General features: G+C 46.8%; 1 protein-coding gene across 1 annotated transcript; it reads left to right on the top strand.

Moving 5' to 3' along the window:
• Positions 1-1,246: 1,246 nt before the first annotated feature.
• Positions 1,247-15,513, top strand: LOC123484166 (tripartite motif-containing protein 16-like). Its single transcript, XM_045214175.1, has 6 exons — positions 1,247-1,843; positions 2,277-2,372; positions 14,102-14,335; positions 14,421-14,580; positions 14,706-14,765; positions 15,002-15,513. The coding sequence occupies exons 1-6, from the start codon at positions 1,247-1,249 to the stop codon at positions 15,511-15,513; spliced, it is 1,659 nt and encodes a 552-aa protein (XP_045070110.1).
• The last annotated feature ends 898 nt before the right edge of the window (positions 15,514-16,411 follow it).

The raw sequence follows: 16,411 nt of genomic DNA, 5'->3' as shown, positions 1-16,411 counted from the left end.
ATAGACATATCATTACATACAGTATAGAACACCATATAGAAGACATAGACATATCATTACATACAGTATAGAACACCATATAGAAGACATAGACATATCATTACATAGAGTATAGAACACCATCTAGAAGACATAGACATATCATTACATACAGTATAGAACACCATCTAGAAGACATAGACATATCAGTACATACAGTATAGAACACCATATAGAAGACATAGACATATCATTACATACAGTATAGAACACCATATAGAAGACATAGACATATCATTACATACAGTATAGAACACCATATAGAAGACATAGACATATCATTACATACAGTATAGAACACCATATAGAAGACATAGACATATCATTACATACAGTATAGAACACCATATAGAAGACATAGACATATCATTACATAGAGTATATCATAGATGACATGTATAAATCCTTCCTTTATATTTCCTATAACACTTTCCATTACAGTAGCCTTATTACTGGCTAGGGTTACTGCTGCTAGTACAGTGTAAGAATGAGGCATCACAGTACTTTTACACCACTGTACTAACAGGAATAATTACACACCAATAAACACACTGTAATGTAAAGTGTTACATCATTCTCAATGATCAGTCAATACATACGGTATTCATTTCAGCTACAGTACATTGTATCCATTTCAAGTCCCCCCTCCCCCATTGTAGCTAATTATCTATAACACATTGTACAGTTTTACAACCACGTATTAGTTATTATGGATGGTTATAGTTGGTGTCATAGCACGCAAGTTTAAGGCATTACACAATTCATTAAAAGCATTATACATATGTACTTCATAGATACTGATACCCTTTATATATTCTAACCACTCTATTTAATGTATTCCATATTAAGGGCCCTAACCTAGGAACACAAATCTTTGTCTCTATTAACATTGTGGACAGTTCTCTCTCTCTCTCTCTCTCTCACTCTCCCTCTCTCTCTCTCTCTCTCTCTCTCTCTCTTTCTCTCTCTCTCTCTCCCTCTCTCTCGCTCTCTCTCTCTCTCTCTCTCTCTCTCTCTCTCTCTCTCTCTCTCTCTCTCTCTCTCTCTCTCTCTCTCTCTCTCTCCCTCTAACCCCTCCCTCCCTCTAACCCCACCCTTCTGGCAGAACCAGGAAGTCCCTCCCCCTCCCACAAACTTTCTTCTGAGGAAACGAAACTGATCTGATTCTCTGTGTCGTCTGTCTGTGTGAGAGTGAACAACTGTCCAAATGGCTCAGCAGGGAGTTTTGCTGGACCAGGACCAGTTCTGTTGTTCTGTCTGTCTGGATCTACTGAAGGAGCCGGTCACTACTGCCTGTGGACACAGTTACTGTAGGAGCTGTATTGAGGGCTGCTGGGATCAGGATGTTCTGAAAGGGGTCTATAGCTGTCCTCAGTGCAGAGAGACCTTCACTCCAAGGCCTAATCTGAGGAAAAATAACATGTTGGCTGAGTTGGTGGAGAAACTGAAGAAGACAGGACTCCAGGCTGCTCCCCCTCCTGCTCTGTGCTATGCTGGACCTGGAGATGTGGCGTGTGATTTCTGCACTGGGACCAGAAAGCAGAAAGCCCTCATGTCCTGTCTGGTGTGTCTGGCCTCTTACTGTGAGACTCACCTCCAATCTCACTATGAATCTCCTGCTTTGAAGAAGCACAAGCTGGTCAAAGCCACCGCACAACTACAGGAGAAGATCTGCTCTCATCATGACAAACTGCTGGAGGTTTACTGTCGTACCGATCAGCAGTGTATCTGTTATCAGTGTGTGATGGATGAACATAAAGGCCATGATACAGTGTCAGCTGCAGCAGAGAGGACTGAGAAACAGGTAAGACCAGAACTACTTGTTGGTGACTGTCTGATAAACAAATAATTAAAGATACAGTAGGAACTAAGGCTGTTTGAATATGAGATCATTCAAATGAAATCGATCCACGGCAGAACAAATATGAACACAAACCTTGATTATATAGATATGTTAACCCAGAGTCTCCAAATGTATCACCATTTTCTAAAGTCAAACACCATTATCATTCGTTATCAAACACCATTATCATTTGTTATCAAACACCCAATCAGCTCCCCTGTTTTGTGCACTGTTAAAACTATAATCATTCACATAACATAGTAATATAATTTCACACAGACTCTTCCTCAACATATTAATCCCTAACTTCTATGGGTACTATGTCCCATTACTATACTATTGATCTAGTGGACAAATATAGCTTGATAGCTCATTGAAGAGTGATTCTCCACAGAGGCAGCTGGGGATGAGTCAGCAGAAAGTCCAGCAGAGATTCCAGGAGAGAGAGAAGGACCTGAAGGAGCTCCAACAGGCTGTGGAGTCTCTCAAGGTGAGTATTGTTGGCCAGAGGAGACACACCATTTCACATCTCTCCCCCAGTCAGAGAGAGAGGGGCCCCCTATCCAATCCCACTGGCTCCACTGTTGGGAACAGGCTGTCTGGACCCCTTTCAGAGAATATACTGCTTAATGTAACCCGTGGGATATGAACCCGGGTCTACTGAGGGAGAAAACAACATCTTGACCGTTACACCAAGAGGACATTCCCTATTGGGCTGAGGGCCGACACTGATTTTGAAGTTGAAGGCGGGGCTACCTCATCACATAACCATTAGTAACCATGACCGACTCATGTCCCCTATACATTAACATGGAGCTCTCGCTCTCTCTCAATTCAATTGAATTCAAATGGCTTTATTGGCATGGGAAACATGTTTACATTGCCACAGCAAGTGAAATAGATAATAAACAAAAGTGAAATAAACCACCAGAAGTTAACAGTAAACATTACACTCACAAAAGTTTCAAAGGAATAGAGACTTTCAAATGTTATAATTCAAGTGAAAACAGAATGAGCCATTCGCTCAGACTGAGTTCTGGAGGTGAAATGGAAATGAATGAGGGAGAGTTAAGTGAGGTAGAAGGTGTGGTGAAGAGCTCAGAACCAGAGCCTGGCATCAATGGACATGATAAAGAAGAATCTGGTGCAGTAGGAGTTAAATTTTTGGTTTCAGGGTGGGTGGGAAAGGAGTTGGGTGCAGTTGAATCAGTGAAGGTAACCTGTAGTGGACTTGGGATATTTGTTTGTGTTTCTTCTGACCAGAGGGAGTGGGCGCTCCGTGTCACGCAACTTGGGTCAAGATCTGTTTCTTGCTTTGCTCTTTGGAACAGGGCACCATTGAAAGGAGTGATTTCTGGGGTAGCGTTAAGTGTAGAAGTGGAGCAATTAAGGTTGAAGACTGCTGGTGTTTGTGATTCCCGCCGTTTGGTGCAACACAGACCCGGTGGTGAGCGTGGTGAAACAGAGGAGTCAGTCCTTTTGAGTTATGAGTCTTTAACAGAGAAAGTCATGGTAGGATATATCAGTTATCCTGTTAGAACTTTGTGCCGAATCCACTGCACTGATTCAGGTGCAATGTTTATGATCATGTTGCAGCAGTTTGTAGGAGGGAGATTCCAAGATGTGGGAAGTGTGCAGGAGGGCAATGGATAGAGGTTTGTGTAGTTTCGGTGGATAAAGTTGTGTGTGTCAACTGTTGGGATGCCCATGTTGCTGGGGATCGGAAGTGTCCGGTGCGAGAGATGCAGGTTGAGGTGGCTAGAGTCAGAGTAGTGCAGAAGGTGTCATATGCTGAGGCAGTGAAGGAAGTAGAGGAGAATGGGTCAAGGGTGAGAGATCCTGAGAGGATCCCTGTGAGTAGTAGATCTGTGCCAGCACAGAGGGATAGGCCAACGAGTGATATATGCTTCAGTAAAGTTAGCTTCTTAGAGTTCATAGCAATGGTTATCAACTGTACCGTAGAAATGGAAAGTAAATCACAGAAAATAGATATTGTGGTGGCAGCTGCAGAGAAGTATTTGGGCATACAAGATTAGACTTCAGAAGAGTTACTGGGTGTGTTGAGTGGTGGTGTCCCGTCCTCCCAGGCCGTTGGCATGGTGCAGGAGCAGATAGGGTCAAAGTAGTGGAATGGGGTAGTGGGTATTTAATGAGTGTAGGGTTAGTTGGAAGGTTTTTAATTAAATGTTCCTTTCCCCTTTTCCCATTTTGTATCACAAAGTAAAATAGATTTATATTATAGTCCAGTTGGGGGCGGTAATGCAACATATTGGATTTCAACCGCCGTTAAACTCCAAAGAAGAAGAAACTTTATATTATGGCAATGTACAGTGTTGTAACGATGTCTCTGCCTCTCTCATTCCATCACTTTTGCAGTAGTTGGTTGTGTGGGTCTCTGCCTGTCAGCACCCCATTCATAACCAATTGTTGATAGATATTTATAGAGCTCTGATCAGGACGACAATTGATTACCGGTGTACAGTTTATGAAACAGAGGTAAAGACTTGGCTTCAGAAGCTTGACAGAATCCAGTATATAGCTTTAAGGATATGTATTGGTGCATTTAAATCAACATCTGTATGTGCCTTACTGGTGGAGGCAGGAGAGATGCCTTTGGATATACAGCGTAAAAAATGGTCATTATCTTATTGGGTTGAAAGGCTGTGAGGTTGAGCATCCCACTGCTACTGTTCTAGATGACTGTTGGGAATATACTAGTAGACAAGGCAGTGGTTTTGGTTGGACAGTTGGAAAGCTTGCTGATGAGAGTGGTTTGAGGGAGTTGGAGGTTGGCCCTTCTGTGGTGATAGGGGATGTTCCTCCATGGTTACTCCCAGACCCTGTTGTTGATCTAACCTTGGTAGAGAAAAGGAAAGATTGGTCTGAAGTCAGTGATATAGTGAAACTGGTTGACAATTACATTGGTAGAAGATTTTATGCTTTTCTACCACTTTTCACAGATGGATCCAAGGACCCAGATAGTGGGCTCACAGGAGCAGGCGTTTACGTTCCTGAATTAGATGTGCAGATATGTAGAAGACTAACAGATGAACTGTCAGTATACTCAGTTGAACTGTTGGTGATAATAGTTGCCCTCCAGTGGGTGGAGGACGTACAACCTGTTAGAATTATAGTATGCTCAGATTCTCTGTCTGTATTGAATAGTTTATCATCTGGTAAATCTAATAGGAGTGACCTGCTATTGGAGGTATTAATGTTATTATGGAGAATTGAGAGAATGGGTTTAGTAGTGAGATTCTGCTGGGTCCCAGCACATTCGGGTGTGGAAGGGAATGAAATTGTAGACCAGTTAGCTAAAAGAGCTTTGAAACTAGATATAATTGATATTAATGTTCCACTGGGTAGAGGTGAGGCCAAATGTAAGATCAGAGCCATTTTGATAGATGTGTGGCAGAAGAGATGGTACTCTGAGCACAAGGGCCGGCATTTATATGAATAGTTGACAGTTTTACAGAAAGGTCGATGGACCAAGATTCAAAAGTCAGATTAGGAAGGAAGAGGTGGTGTTTACTCAATTGCGCTTAGGACATTGTACATTGAACTCGTCATTACATCTGGTTGGCAAGCATGGGAATGGTTTGAGTCTGGGGGTACGGTCGATGAAACGGTGGAACATGTGTTGTTATATTCTTGTAAGTATGTTGAAGAGAGGGAAAGATTGAAGTGTAGGGTCATTGGGGTTGGACGGTGTTGGGGGGTTGGAAGGGATTTTGGGGATGTGGGGGTCTATTAGAAGTTAGTAGGGCTCTTCTTTATTTTCTCAGAAGTACTGAGTTAGGTAGGAGGATTTAGAAATGTTGGAAACCGTGATTGACCACACACTCCAGCACAGTAGGTGGCGGCATGCACCTTTAACGTTGGTTTGTGGACCGCCATTATATCATAGAAGAAGAAGTTGGTTCTGTGAGAGACTTTGTGGTTCGTGAGGAGGGCTACTATTATTTTTTCTTTTGGTTCTTGCGTATTTTCTGGATTTATTTTCTGATGGTGGAGGGTTTGTTTATTGGTTTCCACTGTTTATCGTTTAGAGTTGAGGGGGGAGTAGGGGTAGTTTGTTAGGGCGGCGTGATGGCCTCAACCGAGTGGAGAAGAAACGCTGTCGCTTCGGGTGCGTTCCGGAGAAAGGTGTGGAGGAAGTTTTGCTCATGGTCGGCGAACAGGTTGGAGCGGAACATCTGCACTCTGCATCCAGAATGAACAAGGCGGTGGTTGGGTTAATGAAAAAGGTTTGTCTTGTTGTGAGGGGGATTTTTGTGAGGGGTGTGTTGGTGCAGATGTCGCCTCTTTCGATAAGAGTTGTGGTGGCTAATCTGCCTCCGTTTATTGCTTCCGAACAGACCCCAAGTAGTTGGTTAGTTTTGGTAAATTTGCAAGTGGTTTTCGTGTGCTCTCGGCTGGGTGCCAAGCGGAATCCGTTAAACATGTCTCTTTTTGTAGACAAATGTTTGTTTCTTAACAAACCTCAAGGTTACACAGGGGAGGGGTGGAACACAGGGTTTGCTAGCACAGATAGTTTTGGGTGTTTCTAGTGTGGGGATCATCAGTTATAGGCTACAAGCAGCAATATGATTGATAGGTAGGACTGGCTAGGACTTTTATATATAAATCTGGTAGCTCTCAAAATAGCCTTTGCTTTGCTGAGCAGTTAGTTTTCAGGAGTGTGCTGCCTGCCTGTCTTCAGAGGAGTCTGTCTGGGAATAATGTATATTAAATAAGTTATTGCCAAGCTTTCACAGAGGCCTAGTTTACATTTACATGTGAGTCATTGAGCAGACGCTCTTATTCAGAACGACTAGGGTTAGGTGCCTAAATCTGTACAAGGGTACATCGACAGATTTTTTCACCTAGTCGGCTCGGGGATTCGAACCAGACACCTTTCGGTTACTGCCCAACGCTCTTAACCGCTAGATTACAAACCACAAAATGTTAAACACAAAAAGGCAAATGGTAGTAGATAAAGAGTAAACTGGTTAAATAAATGACTGCTCTAAGAACTTTCAAAATGCCATTGTTTTGGGTACCGTGCCAATGGAGGAGGAGGAAGAGGAGCGGAGGACAAGTCGGTCTCGTTTTCAGACGGCTCATTGGATCCAGAGCTGACAGCCAGTCAGGCTGAGGGCCCAGTATATACGCTGAGAGAACTTTCTAGGTTCCTTATGGAGACTAAAGGGGAAAAAGAAGGTTCTGCTGGAGTCTTATTTGATTGATCCTGGAAGGTTGGTAAGGTCAGTACAACACGTGATGAAGAATGAGGGGTTTAGTGTCCTCTCACCCAGGAAGCGGTATAGGCTGAGAAAATGGGTCATGGGTTCTTAAGGGCATGTCTTCAGAATCTGCTTAAATTTATGTTTTTTTCTGGCATGGCGGCTTTATGGGCTTCTCTACTGGTTTCTGATTGTGGTGATTTCCTCCCCACCTCTTATGGAGATTTCACGGTTAGACTTCCTTAACATGAACGGCGGCAGAGACTGGGGGAATATGTCAAACCAAAACATTTAAACGTGATTATTTTAGCAAGAGACACACAGTGATGTGATTAATGAAGTGTATTGGGGGTCTGGTGTAAGGGGGCGCAGGTGCTGAGCCATGGCACAAATCTTAGTGCAGGGGTAGCAAAATAGGTGTGTAAGGGTAGGTTGTTAGTGGTTAGAGCCAAAATCAATGACCTTGTCTTTGCTTTCCAAAATGTGTCTGCACCTAGTCAGGGCTCAGCTCTCTGTTTCACCAGGGCCCAGGCAGGTGTCCTATTGGAAATTCCATGTAAAGCTCTTCCAAGATGTCACTTTTTGCTCAAGCTTCCAAGGCTTTTGGGAGAGGTGGGGACAGCAGAAGGGGGAGTAACTTCTGTTGTGGGGAGATGAGGGAGCCTGATGGGTGGGTAACTTCTGTTGTGGGGAGATGAGGGAGCCTGATGGGTGGGTAACTTCTGTTGTGGGGAGATGAGGGAGCCTGATGGGTGGGTAACTTCTGTTGTGGGGAGATGAGGGAGCCTGATGGGTGGGTAACTTCTGTTGTGGGGAGATGAGGGAGCCTGATGGGTGGGTAACTTCTATTGTGGGGGAGATGAGGGAGCCTGATGGGTGGGTAACTTCTGTTGTGGGGGACTTGAGGGAGCCTGATGGGTGGGTAACTTCTGTTGTGGGGGAGATGAGGGAGCCTGATGGGTGGGTAACTTCTGTTATGGGGAGATGAGGGAGCCTGATGGGTGGGTAACTTCTGTTGTGGGGAGATGAGGGAGCCTGATGGGTGGGTAACTTCTATTGTGGGGGAGATGAGGGAGCCTGATGGGTGGGTAACTTCTGTTGTGGGGGAGATGAGGGAGCCTGATGGGTGGGTAACTTCTGTTGTGGGGGAGATGAGGGAGCCTGATGGGTGGGTAACTTCTGTTGTGGGGAGATGAGGGAGCCTGATGGGTGGGTAACTTATGTTGTGGGGGAGAGGAGGGAGTCTGATGGGTGGGTAACTTCTGTTGTGGGGGAGATGAGGGAGCCTGATGGGTGGGTAACTTCTGTTGTGGGGGGAGATGAGGGAGCCTGATGGGTGGGTAACTTCTGTTGTGGGGGAGATGAGGGGAGCCTGATGGGCGGGTAACTTCTGTTGTGGGGAGATGAGGGAGCCTGATGGGTGGGTAACTTCTGTTGTGGGGGGATGAGGGAGCCTGATGGGTGGGTAACTTCTGTTGTGGGAGATGAGGGAGCCTGATGGGTGGGTAACTTCTGTTGTGGGAGATGAGGGAGCCTGATGGGTGGGTAACTTCTGTTGTGGGGAGATGAGGGAGCCTGATGGGTGGGTAACTTCTGTTGTGGGGAGATGAGGGAGCCTGATTGGCGGGTAACTTCTGTTGTGGGGAGATGAGGGAGCCTGATGGGTGGGTAACTTCTGTTGTGGGGGGAGAGGAGGGAGTCTGATGGGTGGGTAACTTCTGTTGTGGGGGAGATGAGGGAGCCTGATGGGTGGGTAACTTCTGTTGTGGGGAGATGAGGGAGCCTGATGGGTGGGTAACTTCTGTTGTGAGGAGATGAGGGAGCCTGATGGGTGGGTAACTTCTGTTGTGGGGGGAGATGAGGGAGCCTGATGGGTGGGTAACTTCTGTTGTGGGGGAGATGAGGGAGCCTGATGGGTGGGTAACTTCTGTTGTGGGGAGATGAGGGAGCCTGATGGGTGGGTAACTTCTGTTGTGGGGAGATGAGGGAGCCTGATGGGTGGGTAACTTCTGTTGTGGGGAGATGAGGGAGCCTGATTGGCGGGTAACTTCTGTTGTGGGGAGATGAGGGAGCCTGATGGGTGGGTAACTTCTGTTGTGGGGGAGAGGAGGGAGTCTGATGGGTGGGTAACTTCTGTTGTGGGGAGATGAGGGAGCCTGATGGGCGGGTAACTTCTGTTGTGGGGGAGATGAGGGAGCCTGATGGGTGGGTAACTTCTGTTGTGGGGGGATGAGGGAGCCTGATGGGTGGGTAACTTCTGTTGTGGGGAGATGAGGGAGCCTGATGGGTGGGTAACTTCTGTTGTGGGGAGATGAGGGAGCCTGATGGGTGGGTAACTTCTGTTGTGGGGAGATGAGGGAGCCTGATGGGTGGGTAACTTCTGTTGTGGGGAGATGAGGGAGCCTGATTGGCGGGTAACTTCTGTTGTGGGGAGATGAGGGAGCCTGATGGGTGGGTAACTTCTGTTGTGGGGGAGAGGAGGGAGTCTGATGGGTGGGTAACTTCTGTTGTGGGGGAGATGAGGGAGCCTGATGGGTGGGTAACTTCTGTTGTGGGGAGATGAGGGAGCCTGATGGGTGGGTAACTTCTGTTGTGAGGAGATGAGGGAGCCTGATGGGTGGGTAACTTCTGTTGTGGGGGAGATGAGGGAGCCTGATGGGTGGGTAACTTCTGTTGTGGGGGGAGATGAGGGAGCCTGATGGGTGGGTAACTTCTGTTGTGGGGAGATGAGGGAGCCTGATGGGTGGGTAACTTCTGTTGTGGGGAGATGAGGGAGCCTGATGGGTGGGTAACTTCTGTTGTGGGGAGATGAGGGAGCCTGATGGGTGGGTAACTTCTGTTGTGGGGAGATGAGGGAACCTGATGGGTGGGTAACTTCTGTTGTGGGGAGATGAGGGAGCCTGATGGGTGGGTAACTTCTGTTGTGGGGAGATGAGGGAGCCTGATGGGTGGGTAACTTCTGTTGTGGGGGAGATGAGGGAGCCTGATGGGTGGGTAACTTCTGTTGTGGGGAGATGAGGGAACCTGATGGGTGGGTAACTTCTGTTGTGGGAAGATGAGGGAGCCTGATGGGTGGGTAACTTCTGTTGTGGGGAGATGAGGGAGCCTGATGGGTGGGTAACTTCTGTTGTGGGGAGATGAGGGAGCCTGATGGGTGGGTAACTTCTGTTGTGGGGAGATGAGGCTGCGGCTGTGGAGTTGTAATCTGATTTATAGAGGGCAGAACTCTGTGGTCCTCTGTAGAGCATGGTGCTTGTAATTCCAGGGTAGTGGGTTCGATCCCGGGACCACCCATATGTAAAAATGTATGCACATGACTGTAAGTCGCTTTGGATAAAAGCGTCTGCTAAATGGCATATTATTATTATTATCCTGGGTGTTCTCAGGTTCTGCTCACAGACCTTTCCAAACTCTCTCTGTCACAGATAAATCAAATAGACATTTCCCTGCCTTTCACAAACTCTCAGCTGCTGTCTCTCAGACGGTCTGCCTGTGGATTTTTATAAAAAGTTCTGGGGAATTATTTTACAGGACGTACAGGACGTGAGTGCGTCGGGGTGGGGGAGCTGTCGCTAAGCTGTAGACGGGAGGCTTTGACTCTCCTGCCCAAAATAGGGATTTGAGCGACATAAAGAACTGGAGGCCTGTGGCATTGCTCTGTTTGGACTATAAGGTCTTTACCAAGGTCCTCACTAACAGACTGAAGTCCCACCTGGACTCTATTGTACACAAGGACCAAACGTACTGTGTACCAGGATGCTCAAACACAGACAATCTGTTCATAATCAGGAGAAAGCCTTTGATAGGGTGGACCATGAATATCTGTTCAATGTGTTGTTTTGGTTGTGGGGAGAATTTTGTGGCCTGTGTTCAAATGCTGTACGCTGGGGCTTCATGTATGGTCAAGGTGTGGGGAGGGCTCAGTAGGCCAGTCTGGGTAGGGAGGGGCATTCACCAGGGATGCCCTCTGTCAGGGCAGCTATACACTCTTGTTGTTGAGCCCTTTCTGGGCCTGCTACGCAGGAGGCTCCAGGGAGTGTGGGAGCCAGGCATAGGGTTGGGGACAGGCATAGCAGTGGCAGCATACGCTGATGACGTCTGTGTTGGTTAGGGATGAGCAGAACCTACAGGCCCTGGAGAATAGTTTGAGGGTGTACGAGGGGGCGTCTTCTGCTTAGGGGAAACTGGGGCAAGAGTGAGGCTCTGTTATGTGGGGCATGGAGGGACAGGGCACCTCCGCAGCTTCCAGGGGGTTGCAGTGGGGCTGTGAGTGGCTCAAGATGCTTGGGGTGTATCTGGGCTCGGAGGGTTGGGATAGGAAGAACTGGGAAGGAGTGTCACAAGCGGTGGTGTCGAGGCTGACGAAGTGGAGGTGGCTCATCTCCCAAGTGGCATACAGAGGGATGGTGCTGATCATCAACAACTTGGTGGCATCCTCTCTATGGCTTAAATTGGCCATTCTCAACGCCCCGGTGGTCTGCTTGTGGACCTGCAGCGCAAGTTAGTGAATTTTTTCTGGTCAGGGTGGCAGCGTTCTGACTCAGCAGCACAGAGGCTACTGTACCGTACGGAGGTGGGCTGGAGGGAACCAGCATGTGCTCTGTTGAGGAGGGCTGGTGGTTTGGGGCTGGATCAGCAGCTCTTCATCATGCGGCAGGAGAGACTCAATACAGCAGGGGTCTCTGATTTCTATGCTGCAGTACTGAGGGCTGGAGCAGCCTGAGGAGGGGCCACCACCGTTTCCACCACTGCAAGTGACAGCAGAGACTGGGGACTGGCAGGAGAGTCTGGAGGACTTACTGACTTTTAACACTCTGAGCTTAGTGGGAGTGAAGGGGCATCAGTGGCAGGGGGTTGTGGGGGCTGAGAGCATGGCAGGGTATAGGTGGAGGGTGCTCTATAAGCTCCCAGTGCTGGAAAGGTCAGGGGTCGTCCAGTGGAGGGTATTACATGGAGCCCTGGACACCAATAGCTGGTTGGCTCGGGTTGACCTGGGAGTTGGGGAGGGGTCAGGGACGGCTTGTTCAATAGGGCGATATGGGCGACGCACTGCCAAACGGGAAAAAGGAAGGGATTTTTTTCTAAGCAATTATATCACGGCAACAGCAGTTATCAGTGTTCACGTCTGATCTGCCAGCCACTAAATGTCAAATCAGGCTAAAGTCGTGCTTCAAATGGCCCCGCCCGTTTTTTGGGCGATTTCAGTCAGGTTGAAAATCGCCCAGAAGTCTCTCATAGCCTGTCATGTAAAATCTATTTGTTTCACATTTCAAAGCTTTCAATACATTCTCTATGGGTGTCTGTGGGCTTGCACTTACGCGCTTTCGTCATACGTGACGTAACGTTGAACGTAACTAAGACAATGGCGGCTAGCAGCGTCTCTGTTGTGACCTGCAGTGTGGCGTTATTTTATGTTTTTAATTTGTAGACTTAGTTTACAAACATTCTGCAAACATTCTGCTTTGGACTGATCTTCGGTTTTGGACTGATCTTGTTGATCGTGTACATACCCGCTACGAACGGACTAAATAATGAAAACGCTGCTGGCAGCGGAATCCCAATACAGCTGGGAGACTTGGCTGGATGACAGAGTCCCGGACAGAGAGGTGGAGCCGGCCGGCTTCACCCCTGGTCAGAGCGGACCGCGATCCTGGTAAGAGAGCGACTCTGTACCCCGACATTGAACTGCTTTCTGTGTCATTGAACCTTACTATTGTTGATAAAACAAGTTTACTGGAGAACGGAGACCAAGTAGAGACTTTTGGACAAGGTGGATAATTGTATAATATAAGGCAGTTTATTCAGAGGTAAAGATATCTGGAATCGCGTGCACGGACCCGTTCGTCAAACTCGTAGGGGAGTTTATCAGAAGAGCCCCTAAACATTGTGTGCTGACATTTTATACAATAAAATGAAGTAGGTTGAATCTAGTATTACTGATCTTCTGATTGGTCCTGATGAGTTGGGCGAGGTCACCTCCAGGCTAGTGTCACTGTTGCATTGGCTCTGAGTCGGGTTCTCTGTCTTCAGATGTTCAGCCTAAGAGAAGAGGATTTGTGTGTGTGTGTGTGTGTTTGTTATCAGTGTGTGTGTGTGTGTGTGTGTGTTTGTTATCAGTGATGATGTGTGTGTGTGTTTATCAGTGATGATGTGTGTGTGTGTGTGTGTGTGTGTGTGTGTGTGTGTGTGGGTGTGTGTGTGTGTGTCCTCAGGGCAAGAACTCGTGAGTTGGAAGAACTGAGAGACCTATGGCGTGGGTGTTATCCTTAGCCACCTGCTGATAAGGCTGACAAGATAGGACTCTTGTTCATTGTATTGAATACAAAGGCCCAACACAAAATGGGTCATGCACAAGATTTTAGTCAGACCAAGCTATAACATTATATATTTACTACGACAGTACATTCAACCAAAAGCTAATATAACAAAGGCATCAGAGATTATTTATAATCTGTCACAGAAACTGGAATCCATCTCCCCAGATCAGTCAATAAATGCTTCTGGTATTGACTTATATGCTGCCCCTGTCTTCATGTTGTTGCTGGACATATCTTTTTTAAAATGTCACCTAAATCATCAGAAAAATTGCCCCTCCTGAGAATTTTTTCAGGAGCCGCCACTGGGAGGGGTGTCCGTTTTCTGCAATGACAGACTGTTCATCATGTTTTTTCTGTGTTGCCAGGGTAATGCCATTACTGTTGACGCCTTAGGGTTGAGTTTGAGTTGTACAAAATGATCAACAGTGTGGAGATGTTTCAGGAGGTATGGGGGCTCAGGGGGGCTGTCTGTACGGCTGGAGAGGAGGGGTTGGATGGACGGTTGGAATGTGGTGCTGGATGGTGTATTGTACTGTGGTGTTGGGTACTGGATAATGTGATTGTGTGGAGGTTGTGGTGGCACGCAATGTGCTTTTAGGGGTGGGGGTGTTAGTGTAATGAGGATGGCTCATTAAAGTAAGACAAGTCAGTCTCTCTCTCTCTCTCTCTCTTAACAGCGCTCTGCACAGGCAGCAGTGGAGGACAGTGATAAGATCTTTACCGAGCTGATCCGCTCCATTGAGAGAAGGCGCTCTGAGGTGAAGGAGCTGATCAGAGCCCAAGAGAAGGCTCAAGTGAGTCAAGCTGAAGGACTCCTGGAGCAACTGGAGCAGGAGATAGCTGAGCTGAGGAAGAGAAGCACTGAGCTGGAGCAGCTCTCACACACAGAGGATCACATCCATTTCCTCCAGGTAACTCAACTGCCTTGATACATGTGATATTAAATTAAAACTCTCAATCATTTGGTTCTGTTCTCTCTCTCTCTCTCTCCCCCAGAGTTATCAGTCTCTCTCCGGTACCACTGTATCTTCAGACTTACCCAGCATCGTTGTCCGTCCTCTTCAGTACTTTGGAGATGTGAGTAAGACTGTGTCTGAACTGAGAGAGAAACTAGAAGACGTCCTTAAAGGAGAATGGACCAAGATCTCCACTACAGGTGTGTTGAAAATAATAAGAACATCAACTTTAGACCATTGAAAGTTCCCTACTAGTCATATACATGTGGAATATGGTATGATGATAACATTCCCTCTCTCTGTGAATGTGTTTGTGTGTCTGTAGTGAATATAGTGGATGTTGTACTGCCTCCAGAGCCCAAGACCAGAGAACAGTTCTTACAATGTGAGTCTCTTTATTCTGAAGTAACTAACAGTCTCTTTTTACTGACACTCCTAACAATCCCTCTAGAAATATATAGCAATAGTAGATCTAATCAAAGACTGGGTATCTATCTGACTCCTCATATTTCTCTGATTTGATCTCTGCTGTGCTCTAATCAAAGACAGGGTAGATACAGTATCTGACTTCACTTATTGTTCTAACTCCCCTCATTGGTCTCTGCTCTGCTCTTCTCCCAGATTCCTGTCAGCTCACACTGGACCCAAACACAGCAGGCACACACCTCTCTCTGTCTGAAGGGAACAGAAAGGTGACCTATACAGACCAAGTCCAACCATATCCTGTTCATCCAGACAGATTCACCAACTGGTGCCAGGTTCTGTGTAGAGAGGGTCTGTCTGGACGCTGTTACTGGGAGGTGGAGTGGAGTGGGGAGGATGTTTATACAGCAGTCTCATATAAAGACATCAGCAGAACAGGGACAGATGGTGCATTTGGATACAATAACAAGTCCTGGAGTTTAGTGTGTTATAGTGGTGGTTATTGTTTCATACACAATAATGTTGTGACTAAAGTATCAGGCCCTCAGTCCTCCAGAGTAGGAGTGGACCTGGATCACAAGGCAGGTACTCTGTCCTTCTACAGTGTCTCTGACACAATGACCCTCCTCCACAGAGTCCAGACCACATTCACTCAGCCCCTCTATCCTGGGTTTAGGGTCTATGGTACTGCTGAGCTGGTTAAACTGTAGTAGGGTCCACATAGATACTAGTCATGCTGGTGTAGTCTATAGCTGAGCTGGTTAAACTGTAGTAGGGTCCACATAGATACTAGTCATGCTGGTGTAGTCTATAGCTGAGCTGGTTAAACTGTAGTAGGGTCCACATAGATACTAGTCATGCTGGTGTAGTCTATAGCTGAGCTGGTTAAACTGTAGTAGGGTCCACATAGATACTAGTCATGCTGGTGTAGTCTATAGCTGAGCTGGTTAAACTGTAGTAGGGTCCACATAGATACTAGTCATGCTGGTGTAGTCTATAGCTGAGCTGGTTAAACTGTAGTAGGGTCCACATAGATACTAGTCATGCTGGTGTAGTCTATAGCTGAGCTGGTTAAACTGTAGTAGGGTCCACATAGATACTAGTCATGCTGGTGTAGTCTATAGCTGAGCTGGTTAAACTGTAGTAGGGTCCACATAGATACTAGTCATGCTGGTGTAGTCTATAGCTGAGCTGGTTAAACTGTAGTAGGGTCCACATAGATACTAGTCATGCTGGTGTAGTCTATAGCTGAGCTGGTTAAACTGTAGTAGGGTCCACATAGATACTAGTCATGCTGGTGTAGTCTATAGCTGAGCTGGTTAAACTGTAGTAGGGTCCACATAGATACTAGTCATGCTGGTGTAGTCTATAGCTGAGCTGGTTAAACTGTAGTAGGGTCCACATAGATACTAGTCATGCTGGTGTAGTCTATAGCTGAGCTGGTTAAACTGTAGTAGGGTCCACATAGATACTAGTCATGCTGGTGTAGTCTATAGCTGAGCTGGTTAAACTGTAGTAGGGTCCACATAGATACTAGTCATGCTGGTGTAGTCTATAGCTGAGCTGGTTAAACTGTAGTAGGGTCCACATAGATACTAGTCATGCTGG

The sequence above is a fragment of the Coregonus clupeaformis genome, unplaced genomic scaffold (assembly GCF_020615455.1).
Source record: "Coregonus clupeaformis isolate EN_2021a unplaced genomic scaffold, ASM2061545v1 scaf0209, whole genome shotgun sequence".
Taxonomy (NCBI): Eukaryota; Metazoa; Chordata; class Actinopteri; order Salmoniformes; family Salmonidae; genus Coregonus; species Coregonus clupeaformis.
The sequence above is the reverse complement of the archived record's forward strand: the minus strand, read 5'-3'. Positions and strand labels throughout refer to the sequence as shown.